This window comes from Maniola jurtina, chromosome 2 (assembly GCF_905333055.1).
Source record: "Maniola jurtina chromosome 2, ilManJurt1.1, whole genome shotgun sequence".
Lineage (NCBI taxonomy): Eukaryota > Metazoa > Arthropoda > Insecta > Lepidoptera > Nymphalidae > Maniola > Maniola jurtina.
The window spans coordinates 540,499-555,329 of NC_060030.1; the positions used below are offsets into that span (position 1 = coordinate 540,499).

At 38.2% G+C, this 14,831-nt stretch overlaps 1 protein-coding gene across 1 annotated transcript in view; it reads left to right on the forward strand.

Moving 5' to 3' along the window:
* The window catches only part of LOC123877861 (Down syndrome cell adhesion molecule-like protein Dscam2), a 97,217-nt gene extending 82,589 nt beyond the window's left edge, over positions 1 to 14,628 (forward strand). The window contains exons 20-36 of the mRNA XM_045924794.1: positions 214 to 362; positions 781 to 927; positions 1,231 to 1,383; positions 1,646 to 1,775; positions 4,136 to 4,311; positions 4,664 to 4,843; positions 5,306 to 5,497; positions 6,226 to 6,414; positions 6,897 to 7,042; positions 7,909 to 8,050; positions 8,478 to 8,628; positions 9,136 to 9,287; positions 9,842 to 9,988; positions 10,395 to 10,544; positions 11,040 to 11,097; positions 11,657 to 11,734; positions 12,010 to 14,628. Of these exons, the coding sequence (XP_045780750.1) occupies positions 214 to 362; positions 781 to 927; positions 1,231 to 1,383; positions 1,646 to 1,775; positions 4,136 to 4,311; positions 4,664 to 4,843; positions 5,306 to 5,497; positions 6,226 to 6,414; positions 6,897 to 7,042; positions 7,909 to 8,050; positions 8,478 to 8,628; positions 9,136 to 9,287; positions 9,842 to 9,988; positions 10,395 to 10,544; positions 11,040 to 11,097; positions 11,657 to 11,734; positions 12,010 to 12,061 (2,392 nt within the window). The 3' untranslated portion in view covers positions 12,062 to 14,628. The remainder of the gene's footprint in view (positions 1 to 213; positions 363 to 780; positions 928 to 1,230; positions 1,384 to 1,645; positions 1,776 to 4,135; positions 4,312 to 4,663; positions 4,844 to 5,305; positions 5,498 to 6,225; positions 6,415 to 6,896; positions 7,043 to 7,908; positions 8,051 to 8,477; positions 8,629 to 9,135; positions 9,288 to 9,841; positions 9,989 to 10,394; positions 10,545 to 11,039; positions 11,098 to 11,656; positions 11,735 to 12,009) is intronic.
* Positions 14,629 to 14,831: the final 203 nt, after the last annotated feature.

The following is a 14,831-nucleotide window of genomic DNA, read 5'->3' on the forward strand; positions in this document are numbered from 1 at the left end:
GATACATAATATATCTGCTCATAGGTAGGTACTGTTCGGTAATACTGCAGGGAATCGCTAGCTTGACTGAAGAACCAATCACATGACAGAACAGACACCTCCACCTTCACGACTTACTTTGTACCACCAAACAGATCTATAAATCGTCCACAGGTAGGTACAATAAGATTTGTTGATAACGCCAAGTAAAAATCTACTGTTTATTAATTTCAGAACTCTCACAGTGAACGGTTGGTCAGCCACCGAGTTGACATTGTCAGCGTTGAAGAAGTTTACGCGATACGAGGTGCGCGTGAGAGCCTTCAACGGCGTCGCAGCCGGGCCGCCTTCCGCTCCTGTCACTGCCACTACTTTGGAAGGAGGTGAGAAAAATCATCAGAATTACTACCTCAGAGCACACAAGCAAACAACACAATTTTCATGATAACATTTTTTTTCTTTGGCGGAGAAAAATCAATATCAGAGTGTGTCAGACTCACACGACTAAAATAAAGTCCATGTAGTCAGCACATAACCATATCAAATTACTTCGTGCTGACTTTCTAGTTGTCCCGTTGTTTTTTATATTTTCCTGTCTCCTCTCCTCTCTTCATTATGGCCGTCAAGGTATAATCATACCAGTGCCTCTCATTTTTTATTTTGAAGTTGTAGGCAACCGTAGTGTTATCTTCTGCCCCATATTGTTGTCTTGCTGGATACCTAAACGCAGTAAGACAGCAAGGGTAGCAGCGGCAAGGGGTACATGAACATTTATTTCATGCTGATGATTTTTGTCTTCAGTTCCAGAAGCAGCCCCAACAAGAGTAGCATGCTCGGCGTTATCATCAACGAGTATCAAAGTGTCGTGGGCTCCTCCGCCGCCCGCCTTCCGCAACGGCATCATACAGGGCTACAAAGTTATCTACGCACCTCTGTCTACTAGCCATGGTAACTATACCTCTTTCTGGTTTCCTGGTTTTTGACATGCTTTTGAAAAACTAGATTAGCCTCACCCAAAGCTGGCCCTGAGCTCTGGCCTTGAAGGAAGAAGCCTCTCCCTCCATGTAGAGCAGTATTTCTAAAAAAAAAGGAAGAACTCAGCCTTCGGATATCTAGGCCGGTGACGTCAGTGCAGATCTGCCCGCGAAGGTCTTGAGCCGGCAGAACGCTGCGCTATCATTTCTTTTATAGCTGTCGATATGCCCTAGGGTTGGCAGTAACAGTGTATAATCTGAATATGTTGGCTTCCAGCGGAGGGCGCAGAAATAAAGCGCGTGTCGACAACGGAGACGTACCTGCACACGCTGCACAAGTACAGCAACTACTCGCTGCAAGTGGTGGCCTACACCGCCGCGGGCGACGGCAAGCGCAGCGCGCCCACTTACTGCATGACTGAGGAAGATGGTAGGTGCCATTTTATACGGGGATTTAATCCAGAACATAGCCTGCTTCGTAGATTAACAACAGTTATTGTCGTTGAACTGACAGATGTTCCCTGCTGGAAGTTCTCCTGTCACTTACCTTACTAGGCTCTGGCCCTGAAGGTACGAACCCCTTTCCCCCCAGTTTTCCCAAAAAAAAGTTATTGATTCTCTGAAATTATTTAATTCCAAGAAGAAAATCGCTTTTGCTTCACTGACCACTATTGAATAATTCTTGTTTTCAGTGCCATCAGCTCCAGAAAAGATAAAAGCGTTGCCGTATTCGAGTGACTCGGTGCTTGTGAGCTGGTTACCGCCCGTACATCCCAACGGTGTCATATCGCACTACACTGTGTACTATCGGGAGGCGGGACGGTGAGTCGCCAACTGTTTTTGCTCTTATTTTTCTACAGTTAAAGTTTTATGTTCGGTGATAAGAACTAAATTTCCGAGAGCGGATTCGCTGACAAAAGCTCAACGAGTTTATCAGATTACCGATAAATGAATGATCTATGAATTTGCCTTACTCTAGGTCAGTCAGAAAGTAGGTTTTAACCCGAAACTGACTGACTGAAAATTACTGACTCCGACTTAGAAATAGCAAACGTATTTGAGGACTTTTTTCGAAACATTCCAGTTACCACTACCAGTTCCCTTAACTCGTCGCCAACGGAAGCCTACACTCTTCTAAGGAGCAATGTTTCTGAGTGCAGTGTATTATTTAAATTTGAACACGTTACCCCATATGATATTGTTAAAGTATTCAAATCGCTACAGTACAAAAAAACCGGAGACCTATGGGGAATTTCAGTAAAAGTAATCAGCAATATTATTGATATTGTTGCTCCATATCTTGCTCTAATCTTTAATGAGTCCGTAGATTCAGGATCCTTTCCAGATCTTATGAAATACAGTAAATTAATTCCTCTTTTTAAATCGGGTAGTAAAACTGACCCAAATAATTACAGGCCAATTTCAATTTTACCGACTTTTAGCAAGATATTTGAAAAAATTATGCTCAACCAACTGCTCCAGCACTTTAATCTGAATAAATTACTTCATTCGGAGCAGTATGGTTTTACTAAAGGTCGATCAACAATCGATGCGGGCGCAATGCTTTTAAAGCATATATTCGATGCATGGGAGAACTCACAGAATGCTATTGGAATTTTCTGTGATTTGTCTAAAGCATTCGATTGCGTTTCGCATGAGACTCTCTTGGCTAAATTGAACCACTATGGAATCAAAGACTCTGCGCTTAGTCTCATTGCGTCCTACCTCAGTGATCGTATACAAACTGTATGTGTAAATGATGTGAAGTCATCCGGATCAGCCTCACTAATGGGTGTTCCACAAGGCTCTATCTTAGGTCCCTTCATGTTTTTGGTATATATAAACGATTTACCATATTTCGTCCAAAATGATTGCGATATTGTACTATTTGCTGATGATACGTCTTTGATTTTTAAAGTCGATAGAAATTATAATAATTTTGACGATGTAAATAGAACCATATCGCAGGTTACTCATTGGTTTACTGTTAATAATTTGCTTTTAAATGCAAAGAAAACTAAGTGTGTCGAATTCGCATTGCCCAATACTAAGACGGCAAATGATTTTAATTTAATGGTAAATAATGATATGTTGAAAGTAGAAGAAACTACCGTGTTCCTAGGGATAACTTTAGATGCAAAGCTTCAATGGAACGCCCATATATCAACACTTGCTGGTAAACTCAGCTCTGCTGCTTACGCTGTTAGAAAGATTCGACAGATAACTGATGTGGAAACTGCAAAAATTGTATATTTTGCCTATTTTCACAGTATTATGTCTTACGGAATCTTACTATGGGGTAAAGCGGCAGATATTGGAAAAATTTTCGTATTACAAAAAAGGGCAATACGCGCAATCTATAATTTAAAACCGCGCGATTCCCTACGAGAGAAATTTAAGGAAATAGGTATTCTTACAGTAGCTTCTCAATATATTTACGCTAATATAATTTTTGTACGACAAAACATTCATAGTTACAAAAAAATCGGTGATTTCCACGACCGGCAAACTAGAAACCGTAATAGGCTCGCATATCCTACGCTCCGCCTCAGGAAAGTGGGAAAATCGTTTGTGGGAATGAGTGTAATATTTTATAATAGAATTCCACAATCAATTTTAGACTTGCCTTTACACAAGTTTAAAAAATCTATTAAAAGTATGCTCCTGGAAAAAGCTTATTATACAATCGAAGATTATGTAAATGACAAAAAAGCTTGGATTTGATTCGCTCCAGCAATATACGGCGCTGCAATTGCTTGTATACAGTATGGCATATTATTGTAAATTGTACATTTGAAAAGAGCAACCGCCGAGTTTCTTGCTGGTTCTTCTCGGTAGGAACAGCATTCCGAACCAGTGGTAGATTATTTTGACGATTCAAAAGCACTTGTAAAAGTTTAATTGAATAAAAATAATTTGAATTTGAATTTGAATTTGAATTTGAAAGGTTAGGTTAAGTAGGATCTGTTTTGATACAAAAAGTTTTTCTGGTTCATACACTTTGTCAAGTGCATTCGGCATTTTGTAATGAAACAGTTAATTTTTTCACGATTAAAATGTTTAGTGTTTCCAAATTAGCTTACCTGAAATGGTAGGTATAAGTTAGACCTTCAGAAAGTTTTTTAAGCAATCATACTGTCTGTTTGGGAGTTGAGATCTTTAGTTCAACGTTTTTGTGACAGGTTAGGTAAACACTCGAGCTTCACAGTGTCAGCTGATAAGAACCCCGAGATAGAGCTGATGTTCCAAGTGAGGAACCTGATGGAGAACCAGCTCTACGAGTTCTGGGTGTCCGCCACCACGGGCTCCGGAGAGGGGGAGTCTACGCTAGTTGTGGGACAAGGACCCAGCTCTAGAAGTAAGTTATCAATTCCCTCAAAGTTGCGCATTTTCATGCAGAAATGACCTTGAAAGTCATCAAATTTCTAGATTATAACTTTACTAATTATGTTCAACAAGTTTCGGTTTTGGTTTCTGCTGAACCCAGAGCAGAAAACGAAAGGTTTCGGTTGCAACGAAAAATTTAGTTTCGATCGGTCTCTAGTTTTTTTACACGACTGCCCAAAAACAGGAGTGTCATGTTTTTATCGTAATTTCTAAATCCCTGAACAGATTTGGATGTATCTTTAAAATCCTTACGATGTCCCAAGTGAAATAAGTTAGTCGTGTTTTTGATTTTTTTAATTGCGACTTATCTCACTTTGTTCTAGTTCCAGCACGGATAGCGTCGTTCGGCGGGTCGCGGCGCGTGGGCGCGGGGCGCGGCGCGCTGCTGGCGTGCGCGGCGGTGGGCGCGCCTGCGCCGCGCACGCGCTGGGCGCACGCGCGCGCGCCCGTCACGCACCACCGCTACTACCAGGTCACGAGGGCCGGCCATCTGCACATACGAGGTACCTCCTCATTTCTTAACAACCATGACTGATTGATATAAAACTATTTTGAATACAGAAGTTCTACTAATTTTCGTAGCAAAGATTTGTAGTGTAGCTTCTTAATGAACTTTTAGAATAGCAAAAAGTGATAAGGACACAAACACGACCTCACAAAAGTTGCGTAGCACGTATTTTTGCTCATCTGAGTGAAGAAGACAGAGTAAATAGGTACGGCCTCCCGTCTTTCGTGTGTGCCAACTCCGACTATATCGGTAACACAGACACTGCCAAGTTAAATTTTATCACCCCATGTCGAAAACCGTTGTAAAAAGGCTGTTTTGATAAGAATAACTACAAAGAGTAGAGTAAGATCTCCCAAAAATATAGCTCCTATGCTTGCCAAGCTTTTATTAATATACTGCTCTTTTAAAATTACTAAATGTCATTTTTTACTTTTACCAATTTATTTTCCAATTCCAGAAGTAAACGAGCAATCATCAGGCAACTTCACCTGCACAGCCACAAACAGCATAGGCGAGGACTCCATAGTGTACGTGGTGAAGGCGGTCCTGCCGCCAGGCGCTCCGGCCTTGTCCCTTCAGTACACCACTGCCACTAGCATCAAGCTGCATTGGAGTCTCCCCGCTTCTGATACTGATCAACCCGTTCTTGGTACGGATTTTATAGCAACTTATACAGAAGATAAGCTAACCTGCCCCAATTTCGCTCGGTGGAAAGGCTGAGAGTCTTTTTCTTAGCAAAATCTTAAGTTTCTAGCTGACCCAACGGTTTGAGCTGTATGGTTTCGAAGAAAGTCGTCCCGTCTGCAACTCGTCCCACATTCGCAATTTGTCCCATTCATAGCTCGTCCCATTCGCAGCGCGTCCTATTCAATACTTTGCAGTTGTAAAAAATGTATAACATAAATATAATATGCACTGCTAAGTGGAATTTCAAAATACGATAAGTACTCTTCTTCTCGAAAAGAATACAAAGAGTGCTAGATAGAAGTGAGTACGACAATCTAGTTTGTCCAACAAACTCCACCAGCTGTAACTTTGAGCTCGCTTATTTAAATTACATTTAGGTATTGTACGCCAAATAGTTTCCAACCCAAATGGTGTTTTTTAAAATATCTTTAGGACTACAAAATTTGGAATCTATAGCTTATATTTTTTTAATAAGATAATTAGGCATTCCCCTTTCCCCTCCAACTAAGCGTAAAACTTGTGCTTGACGTGGGTACGACAGTACTGCACTGGTTTGAACCGCCGACCCTGTCGGTGGCATTTCTGTCCGCTCCTGCAACCGTTGAGCTATTGAGGCTTTATTAATTAGCTGTATTTATTTCTGAGTGGGAATTCAAAAACAAGCTAAGTAACTTTCGTCTAAACATTCAGGCTACGTCCTCCAATACAAGCAAGCATCTGAAACGGAGTGGCACAGCATCGAACTGTCCCCAGAACAGACCTCCTACACTATGGACATGCTGAAATGTGGCACCACGTACAACGCGAAGATTCAGGCTCAGAACAAGATATCCTTGGGACCGCCCAGCGAAATACTTACTGCTACTACTAGAGGCGGACGTAAGTAATAAAAAAAAGCTCTTCCTTTTCATCCGACTACTTAATAAGATCTTAATGTAAAAAATGTTTCTGCAAATAAAAAAATCTTGAATCTTGAATCCGACTACTTAATATGTTTTAGTGAACAAAAAAATTTATGGCAAAAAAATTTCTCGCCAAAGATTGTTGGCAAGTTGACCACATTAATGCTCATTAATTTTATCTGAAGTAACAAGTATGTTGTGCACTTATAACATTTTGTGCACATTGAGTTTAGAACAAAATTTCAGAAAAAAGTGATACTTTATAATATTTGCCTGGGGTTTTCACCAAATCAGTATCAAATAGTTCAGTAGTTCCTTCAGTATCTCAAACGCTGAAGACATTGCTCAGATTTTCGTGGGTTTGTCTTTGAATTTTGAGCAATTTTCATGACGTAATTTTGACACCAGGTACTTAAAACTAAAATGGCATCAGTAGATATAGGTAAACTCATTCTACAGGCCCCAAAGCGCCCAAGCCAGAGGAGCACGTCCATACGAACGCTACTGCCATCAAAATCAACCTGTATGCGTGGCGCGACGCCGGCTGCCCCATACTCGGCTTCCGAGTCGCCTACCGCCGAGCAGGAGACGAGCATTGGATACAGGTATATTTTCTTGTAAGCGGTGATAACTTACTGGTTACGTCGGTCCCCTAGTCGGGGGTCTGGGATTTGATTCCGGGCACCTCTAGGCTCTAACTTAACGGAGCTACGTGCGTTTTAAGAATTACCTAATTAAATATCACTAGCTTTAACGGTAAAAGAAAACATCGTGAGGAAACACGCATGTCTAAAAGTTCGCCATAATGTTATCTAAAGTGTGTGAAGTCTGCGAATATGCACTTGGCTAGCGTAGTCTACTATGGCCACACGCACAACAGACGGAAACGTTTAAGTGCGGATCAGCCCAGAATGAAGATGATTAGTATGGCCAAATTAGGTACCCTTCTCATTATAGAGGAGAGCCATGCTCAGTAGGGAGCCTGCAAATCTTTTCAATAGAATCCCGGAGTTGGGAAGCTGGTGGTGTTATACTCCTATGCCTACATACCCACGTAACACCTAGGTAACGTTTACGTGTTCCTATGAACACGTAAACGTAAAGCCGTTAGACCTGCACTAGGCTTCTCTCGCGTCTAAGACACTAGTTACAGTAGAAACAGAAACAGCCTCAGAAGTCGAAGACTCCACAATGCAATTTGCAAATTTTGCGAATTCTTCTGAGGATGTTGGACTGAAACAAACGTTGAGTGTGTTAAGATTTGTCTGGTGTAGTGTTGATGGTGCATATTGTTGGCTTTCCTGTTTCTCTAGTAGTCGATGCATACCTACCTACCGCATGTTGCAAATTGCACAATACAGATTTGTCTGTATTATCCACGATGTTCCTTGTATTATCATGTCAGCTGCAAAAGAACTGTGTCTCTCCAACATTGAGTGGTCTTTTAATCCTTTGGCTATCGTTTCCACAGGCAGGGGCTGGTCTAAGCGCAGCGAGGCATGTGGTGGGTGCACTGGCCCCGGGCGCCTGGTATGAAGTTGCGGTGGAAGCGTGGAGCGACGCCGGCGTCGAACGGGTCACCCTTCTAGCTGACACGCATACACTTGCTGGAGGTACGAGCCTTTTCATCTTTGACATAATCCAAAGAATAGACAGAGATAGTTTGAGGGGATTACACGGAAATTTACAATAATTATTGACTTAATTTATTATAAATTGTTATAATTGAATTAATTTATTGTGTTTTTGGTAGCTATGGTTAAAACTGAGAAGTTTATTACAAAGATAAGAAGATTATTAAGTAAATAGGTACATTGATGGGGTCAAACTTTTGATGCCTAGCTCTGCTGATACTGGTATTCAAATTAAAGAACATCGCGGTTAGACCAGTGATAATTCAGAAATTATGAATTCCGAAATTGTTCTGGCTGGGTATCGAATTTGGGACCTCCCACTTATAAGACCACAGCGTTCACCACTGCGCCAAGGAGGTCGTCAAGGAGTTAAAGAGAAACATTGGTCTAGTTTGTGTAATTTCAGGACGCATTCCCCCTCTGCGCGTGGCGCCGCCTCCATCTGGCGGAGCGCGCACCGGCGCGATGAGGACAGCGCTGGTGTGGTGCGCGGCCAGCGCGCTTGTGGTGGTCGGTGCGTTGGCCGCCATTCTGTGCCTGCTGCACGCCAAGCGGAAGTGAGTATCTGTCCTTATTATGGTGAACTAGCTGACGCCCGCGACTTCATCCGTGTGGATTTAGGTTTTTCAAAATCCCGTAGGAACTCTTGGATTTTTCGGGATAAAAGTAGCCTATGTGTTAACCCAGGGTTTCGTCTGACCTTTGACCTTTCTCCATTTTCAGCCAAATCTGTTCAGTAGTTTTTGCGTGAAAGCGGAACAAACATACACACATACATATACAAAAACTTTCACCATTACAATATTAGTGTGTGATACTATCGCCATAGCCGTGCTGCTAAGTGAGTAACTCTTGAGTTTCTTGCCGGCTCTTCTCAGTAGAATCACTCCGAACCGGTGGTAGACTCATGGACGTAAAGAAAGAATGAAAGAAAACTAATTTAATCGTACGTTAAGATGGACACACGAACAGACTGCCAGACAGACAGACAATAAGTGATCCTATAAGGGTTCCATTTTTCCTTTTGAGGGACGGAACCCTAAAAAATGTGATTATGTCTACAGATTCTTTTGTTTATCCAACGATCACTACTTGCGGGACAACAGGAAGCTGAGTGAGAGCAACGAAGCAGAGAGAGAGAAGCTTAGAGAGGGACACAAACTGTACTCCTCCTCTTCTATCAACGGAAACGAAAAGTCTAATGATGATTCCTCAGGTAAATAGCAGCCTATCTAGATAATACGTAAGTAGGTATTTATTTCTAAATGTAAATTCTAAGAAAATAATTAGGTAGGTAATTCCTATAGAACTTTGTTGGATTCTAGTATGATAGTAACGTTGTCATTAAGTTTTTCAATGGTGAAAAAAGAAATGCATTAAGTACATTATATAGGCGCATATAATGTACAAAAACTAAATGTATCATGAAATTAATAATTAAAAATCAATTTGCATTACAATTTTTTTTAAATTGATATTTTAAAAACATGGCGGCTGGCGGCAAAATATGTTGTGTTGCCAGCACTACGAAAAATATAAAATCTTCAGAATACTTAAGGCTGATATACACTATCCGGTCGCAGCCTGATATGGTTAATGATAAAAATATTCTAATTATTATTAATTAGGGACTTATTTCTCAATCGTCTAATAACTTTCATAATTTGACGTTTTGACAGATTTCCTATACAAAAACTGTCAAAACCTCAAATATATTCCTCAGGTAAAAGTTAATCAGCCCTTTATGTATTAAACCTAATATTATTTCAGCGGAACTGTACGAGATAAGTCCATACGCGACGTTCGGCGGCGGAGCAGCGGCACATTCGCTGCAGTTCCGTACGCTCGCGCGACGCGACGACGACGCTGCGCCGCCGCACCGCCGGCGAAGACGCGCGTGCGATCATTATAGATACGGTAGGGAATAATGTTATCAAATTAATTTTTATATACGTGTTTTTCTATAATATGTATGTTGTAAGTATAATAATAAATCGCATATCTAATCTAATATAATATGTTATAAACTTATAAATATAATAATTATGTCTAATATATGTTATGATATAATATATATGGCTAAATATAATACTAAATCGATAAGTGAAGAATCTATTATAAGAATATTATACTTACAAAATTTAAATTTCCACTAACCCTTTCTTAGCAAGAGTCTACTTTAGCGAAAGTTAACATCTATAATCTCAACTTTCTAGTTTCTCAACCCAGTCGTTTAAAATGTACATTGATACGTTAGGCGGCCAGTTTCTTTTTTTCTGTGTAGTAACTTTATTTTGTGTGTAAAAAGACATATATTTTTCAGACGAGTCAAGTTTATCCAAGTGCTCAACAGTGGAAGCAAGGCATAGGCTGCGCGCCGCCCCCGCCCCCACGCCTGCTCCAGCCCCACATTGGCGGGAACGGTCAGACTCTGACGACTATAGTGATAGTGCTGCCAACACTACAACCAAAGGTGAATCATGTCTGGGTTATAAGTTATTAAGAATTTTATCCCGATAAATATTTTCGACGATATAATTGGTCATCAGTTATTATATATTTTTTTATTAATTTGACCATTATGAATAGATAGTCAAAACCTTATTCAAAAAATATGCAGTGCAAAATCTAATCCAGAAAGAGAAGAAGCTTGCTTGAAAGTAATTTGACACTTAAGGCTTGCCTAACTGTGGATGCGTTTTCGTAGGAATTCGACACGTAAAGCACCCACGAATAATCCCGATATTACAAGTAGGCACCTACTATGAGAGCGGGCAGACAGGGTGCGAGTTTATAGATATAGTATTATAATAATATTAGTAGGATTAATTGGAAGGTCGGGATTGCTTGTGCTTGTTCGTATGTATTCGCACGAGTCAAAACTCAAAACACATTCAAAGTGCGAATAAAGATACGAAAGTATTTTTATTTGACTAAGCTTTATTAATCTAAGTATCTCTACTGTCAGGATCGGGTGGGTCCGGCGGTGGCAGCGCGTACGGGAGCGGGCGGCGCACCGCCAGCAGGTAGACCAGGTACCTCCCCGCGCCCTCACCCGCCACCCGCACCCCGCACCACCACTCACCTGCACCACTCACTACCACAGACCAGACTATCAAGCACTACGACTACCATTAGTATCTATTAACTGAATTGTTAAATAGTTCAACAAATTCACTTTAAGTAGGTAGGTACATACTTGTTAAATGACGTACCTAGTTGGTGAGATAGTTAGTATCCGGAAGGTGGGTATAAATTACTTTTTATCCCAGAAAGTCAAATTAAAAAAACCATATAGTTATTCACGCGGATGAGGTTGTGGGCATCATCAATTATTTGTCTAGGTAATTGCAGGACGATCGCCTTGCTTGTTTACTTTATAATATAGTAATGTTTTTCCAAGTCCACAAGGCAATTCAATTGCATTACGGACAGTATTTTTTTTTTTGTAAATATTAATTAATAAATTATTGGTAAACAGTAACACAGAATAACGTCATCTGACGTCATCTTGTTACGACTTACGAGTAGCTATTAGAGTTATAGCGAACAGATCATTTTTTTTAGTACGACATTTTTTTACAGTGGAGGACAAAACGGGAGCGACGGCCTCTCGGGGGTATTTGCGCCGGTGCCTCCTGATATATCTTCATTAATAGATAAGTAAGTAGGTATTGACTATTGAGCTATTTAAGGACTTACGGTTTGAGAGCTATTAGGATATAATCGTAAAACTGTGATATAACTGAGCCCACGAACCAGGACTGAAACACTTTGGTAGATCTAAGCCTACGTTAAAATAGAATTGAGCGTATATAATTTTACAAATTTTATTTTAGATAGAATATGTTGAAGAATGAAGAAAAATTATTGATAATTTCTCTCCATTTCAGGCATTTTATGGGTATTGTTTCTTTAAAATATTGTTTTTTTTTTAGGTATCAACAAAGAAAAGAACAAGAACGTCGGGAATGTACAATCCACGTCTAACATTCCATGGTCCATTGTAGATTTTATAAATTTAGTGTCTAAAAATTAATTCAACAAACCCTTCGAATGTTCAGCTATTTTATAAAAAAGTTACAAATACGCTTTTTGGCATAAACAAAATCTATTTCGTCAATTGCTATTATAAAAACGTTAATTTTACTATTTAAGGCAATACTTTTAAATAGTACCTAACCAAAAGGATTTTTAGTCAAAATAACAAGTGATTTCTTTTTTTTCGATTCGGAATCAGCTGATGCAACAATAGGTACTCTAAATGAAATAATAAAAAAATCGAAGAATATGAACTGAACTATTTACTAGGGGTGCTTATCATATAAAAATATTCAGTAAGTAAACACGAGAACAAGTTTTTTATCAATATATTTTCAAGAATAATTATTGTTTGTTAAATGTGATTATAATCTTAACGAAGTAAAGCCCAGTTCATAAAAAAACTAAAAAAGGACTTACAACTCAGACAAGGCAACTTTGTGATCTCGTCGTTCGTACGAAACTCAATAGCTAAGTGTTAAGAAATATTTGTTACATAAAGAATATTTACCTATATAATGTGATTTATTTAAACACTGTTGCTGACAGGTTTTTAAATAATAGTATACTTAGTTATGAATGGATTTGTAAATACTAGATCTGTAAGTAGATAATTTCTTTTTGCTATAATTTGTGCGCCTAATAAAAGGGAAGGGAATTAAATTGTAAAGACAAAAATACGTTTACCTTTTTTGTAATCTTATAAAATATTTTGAGGGGTACAATACTTAAGCTGAGGGGTACAATACAATATGGCCGTGATGAATTTTTGTATGGCATCTGGCATATAGATTTTTTGAAAGAAATGTGGATGTCATGAAATGGCACTAAATTATTGGTTATGTAAAAGCGCTATAGAAAAAGAACTTGGCATTTATATAAGTTTGATCTAATTCTAAATGTCAATGACTTTTTCATTAATTTTCATCTCAATACTTAAATATAAGAATAATATTGCAATGCCTTTATCCCACGTTTTCACTCTGAGCACCAAAAGGAAAAACTGCCTATAATGTGTAGGTACCTACTAGGTGCGTGTAATGCTAACGTGCAAAAGAGCTAACATAATATTAACATGTCTTGTTTTTAAATGACCGTTCAGATAATTACGTACTTATTCGATGAATTGTCTGAATAGGATAGTCTACCTATTTAGTTTTGGGGTACTAGAAGAAGGGTTAGAATAGTTTAATATCTTTGGGTACAAGCCAAGCTTTTTCTAATATTATAATGAAACAAACTATTGTTTATGCGATTTTTACTTCTAGCTCGATTAAGTGTTCATAAATATAGAAACTACTAAATATACCTACCTATGTAATATTACTTTTGGACAACATTTTTACAATATTTTGTATCACTTATTCATCACAGCAGACATTATTAATTATAACTGGATAGTTTGTGCGCATATTTTATGTAAATAGATTATTCACTTTTTGATTTGCATAGGTGCCTATTCACTTTGTATATTTAACCACTCGTGATTAAAACGTCTAGATGCACAATACTAAATACACAAAATGCCTTTGCGTAATGCTTTATTGAATTTCATGTCACAAAATGTCAAACCACTGTAATAGTAAAAAAAACTAAAATATAGTAAGGTTCTCTTAAATTTTAAGGGTACAGCTACAGACCCTATGAACACAAGAAGGCAAGAAGACATTGAAGAACACGTCATTTCAGTTTTGATATTTTACATTTTTGGTGTTATGTTTGTTTGGTATTTTTCGTAGTCTTTAAATATCGCAAAACATCACAATTTTAATATTGGCATTTTTAGTTTATGGCGTTGTGCGTCTAAACGGTTTAAAACTCTGAAATTAAACATAGATGGTATCTCTGCTTTAAACTCTAAGTTTTTGAAAACAATTTACTGCCTGGAAATATTTAGTTATGTGCGCAATTTATTGGGATATTAAATATGTCACTCAGCAGATTAACTCATTAAAAAATAAACTTTGTTCATTATCAGTAAAATAAAGAAGCCTAATAACGTAATGAGATTTATGAATAATCATTTGGAGGCATTTTGTTTAGCTATTAAGGTGATAAAGTTTATGTTAAATATCTTTATTTGCAGGATGATGATATTATGTTATTTATTAAAATCAACTCGTAATTTCACATTGTTGATTTTTAGATAAAAAAATATTATTCTATCCATGCGTGTAAATATTAATGTAGTCAATTCAAACTGGGAACAGACCAGTTTATTGTATTATAATATTTTGTTAACAAAAGCAGAGTGACATTAATAGTGTATGTTAATCGTAAGTTAAATTTAAAACGGCTGTTCCAAACCGCAAAAGATACATATCATTATAATAGACTGCTAATAATAAGCCATTCGTAATTCTTTTACTGTATTGTTGGTTATAATAGTTGATTAGCCTTTAATTATACACTATTGTATAAAAATCTTTCTATATACATGTTGTGTAATAATAAAAATATTAATTTAATAATAGGAAGAAATGATGGAAATAAAAAGTGTGTGTCGTACCTACGTATTTCTTTTTGTTTTTGTCAGCTTACCTATTTCAAATTTCCAATTAGAAATTTTCAGACACAAAAAACTACCCTTCCTTCATAACTCCTACGCTTACCTATGAACACGACGTGTAAGATCATCAAGACTAAAAAAAAAAGACGTATCTACTTACCGAAAAAAGCCGTCCATGAAGTTATGGTTCAGGTAAGAGAATGCTAGAGT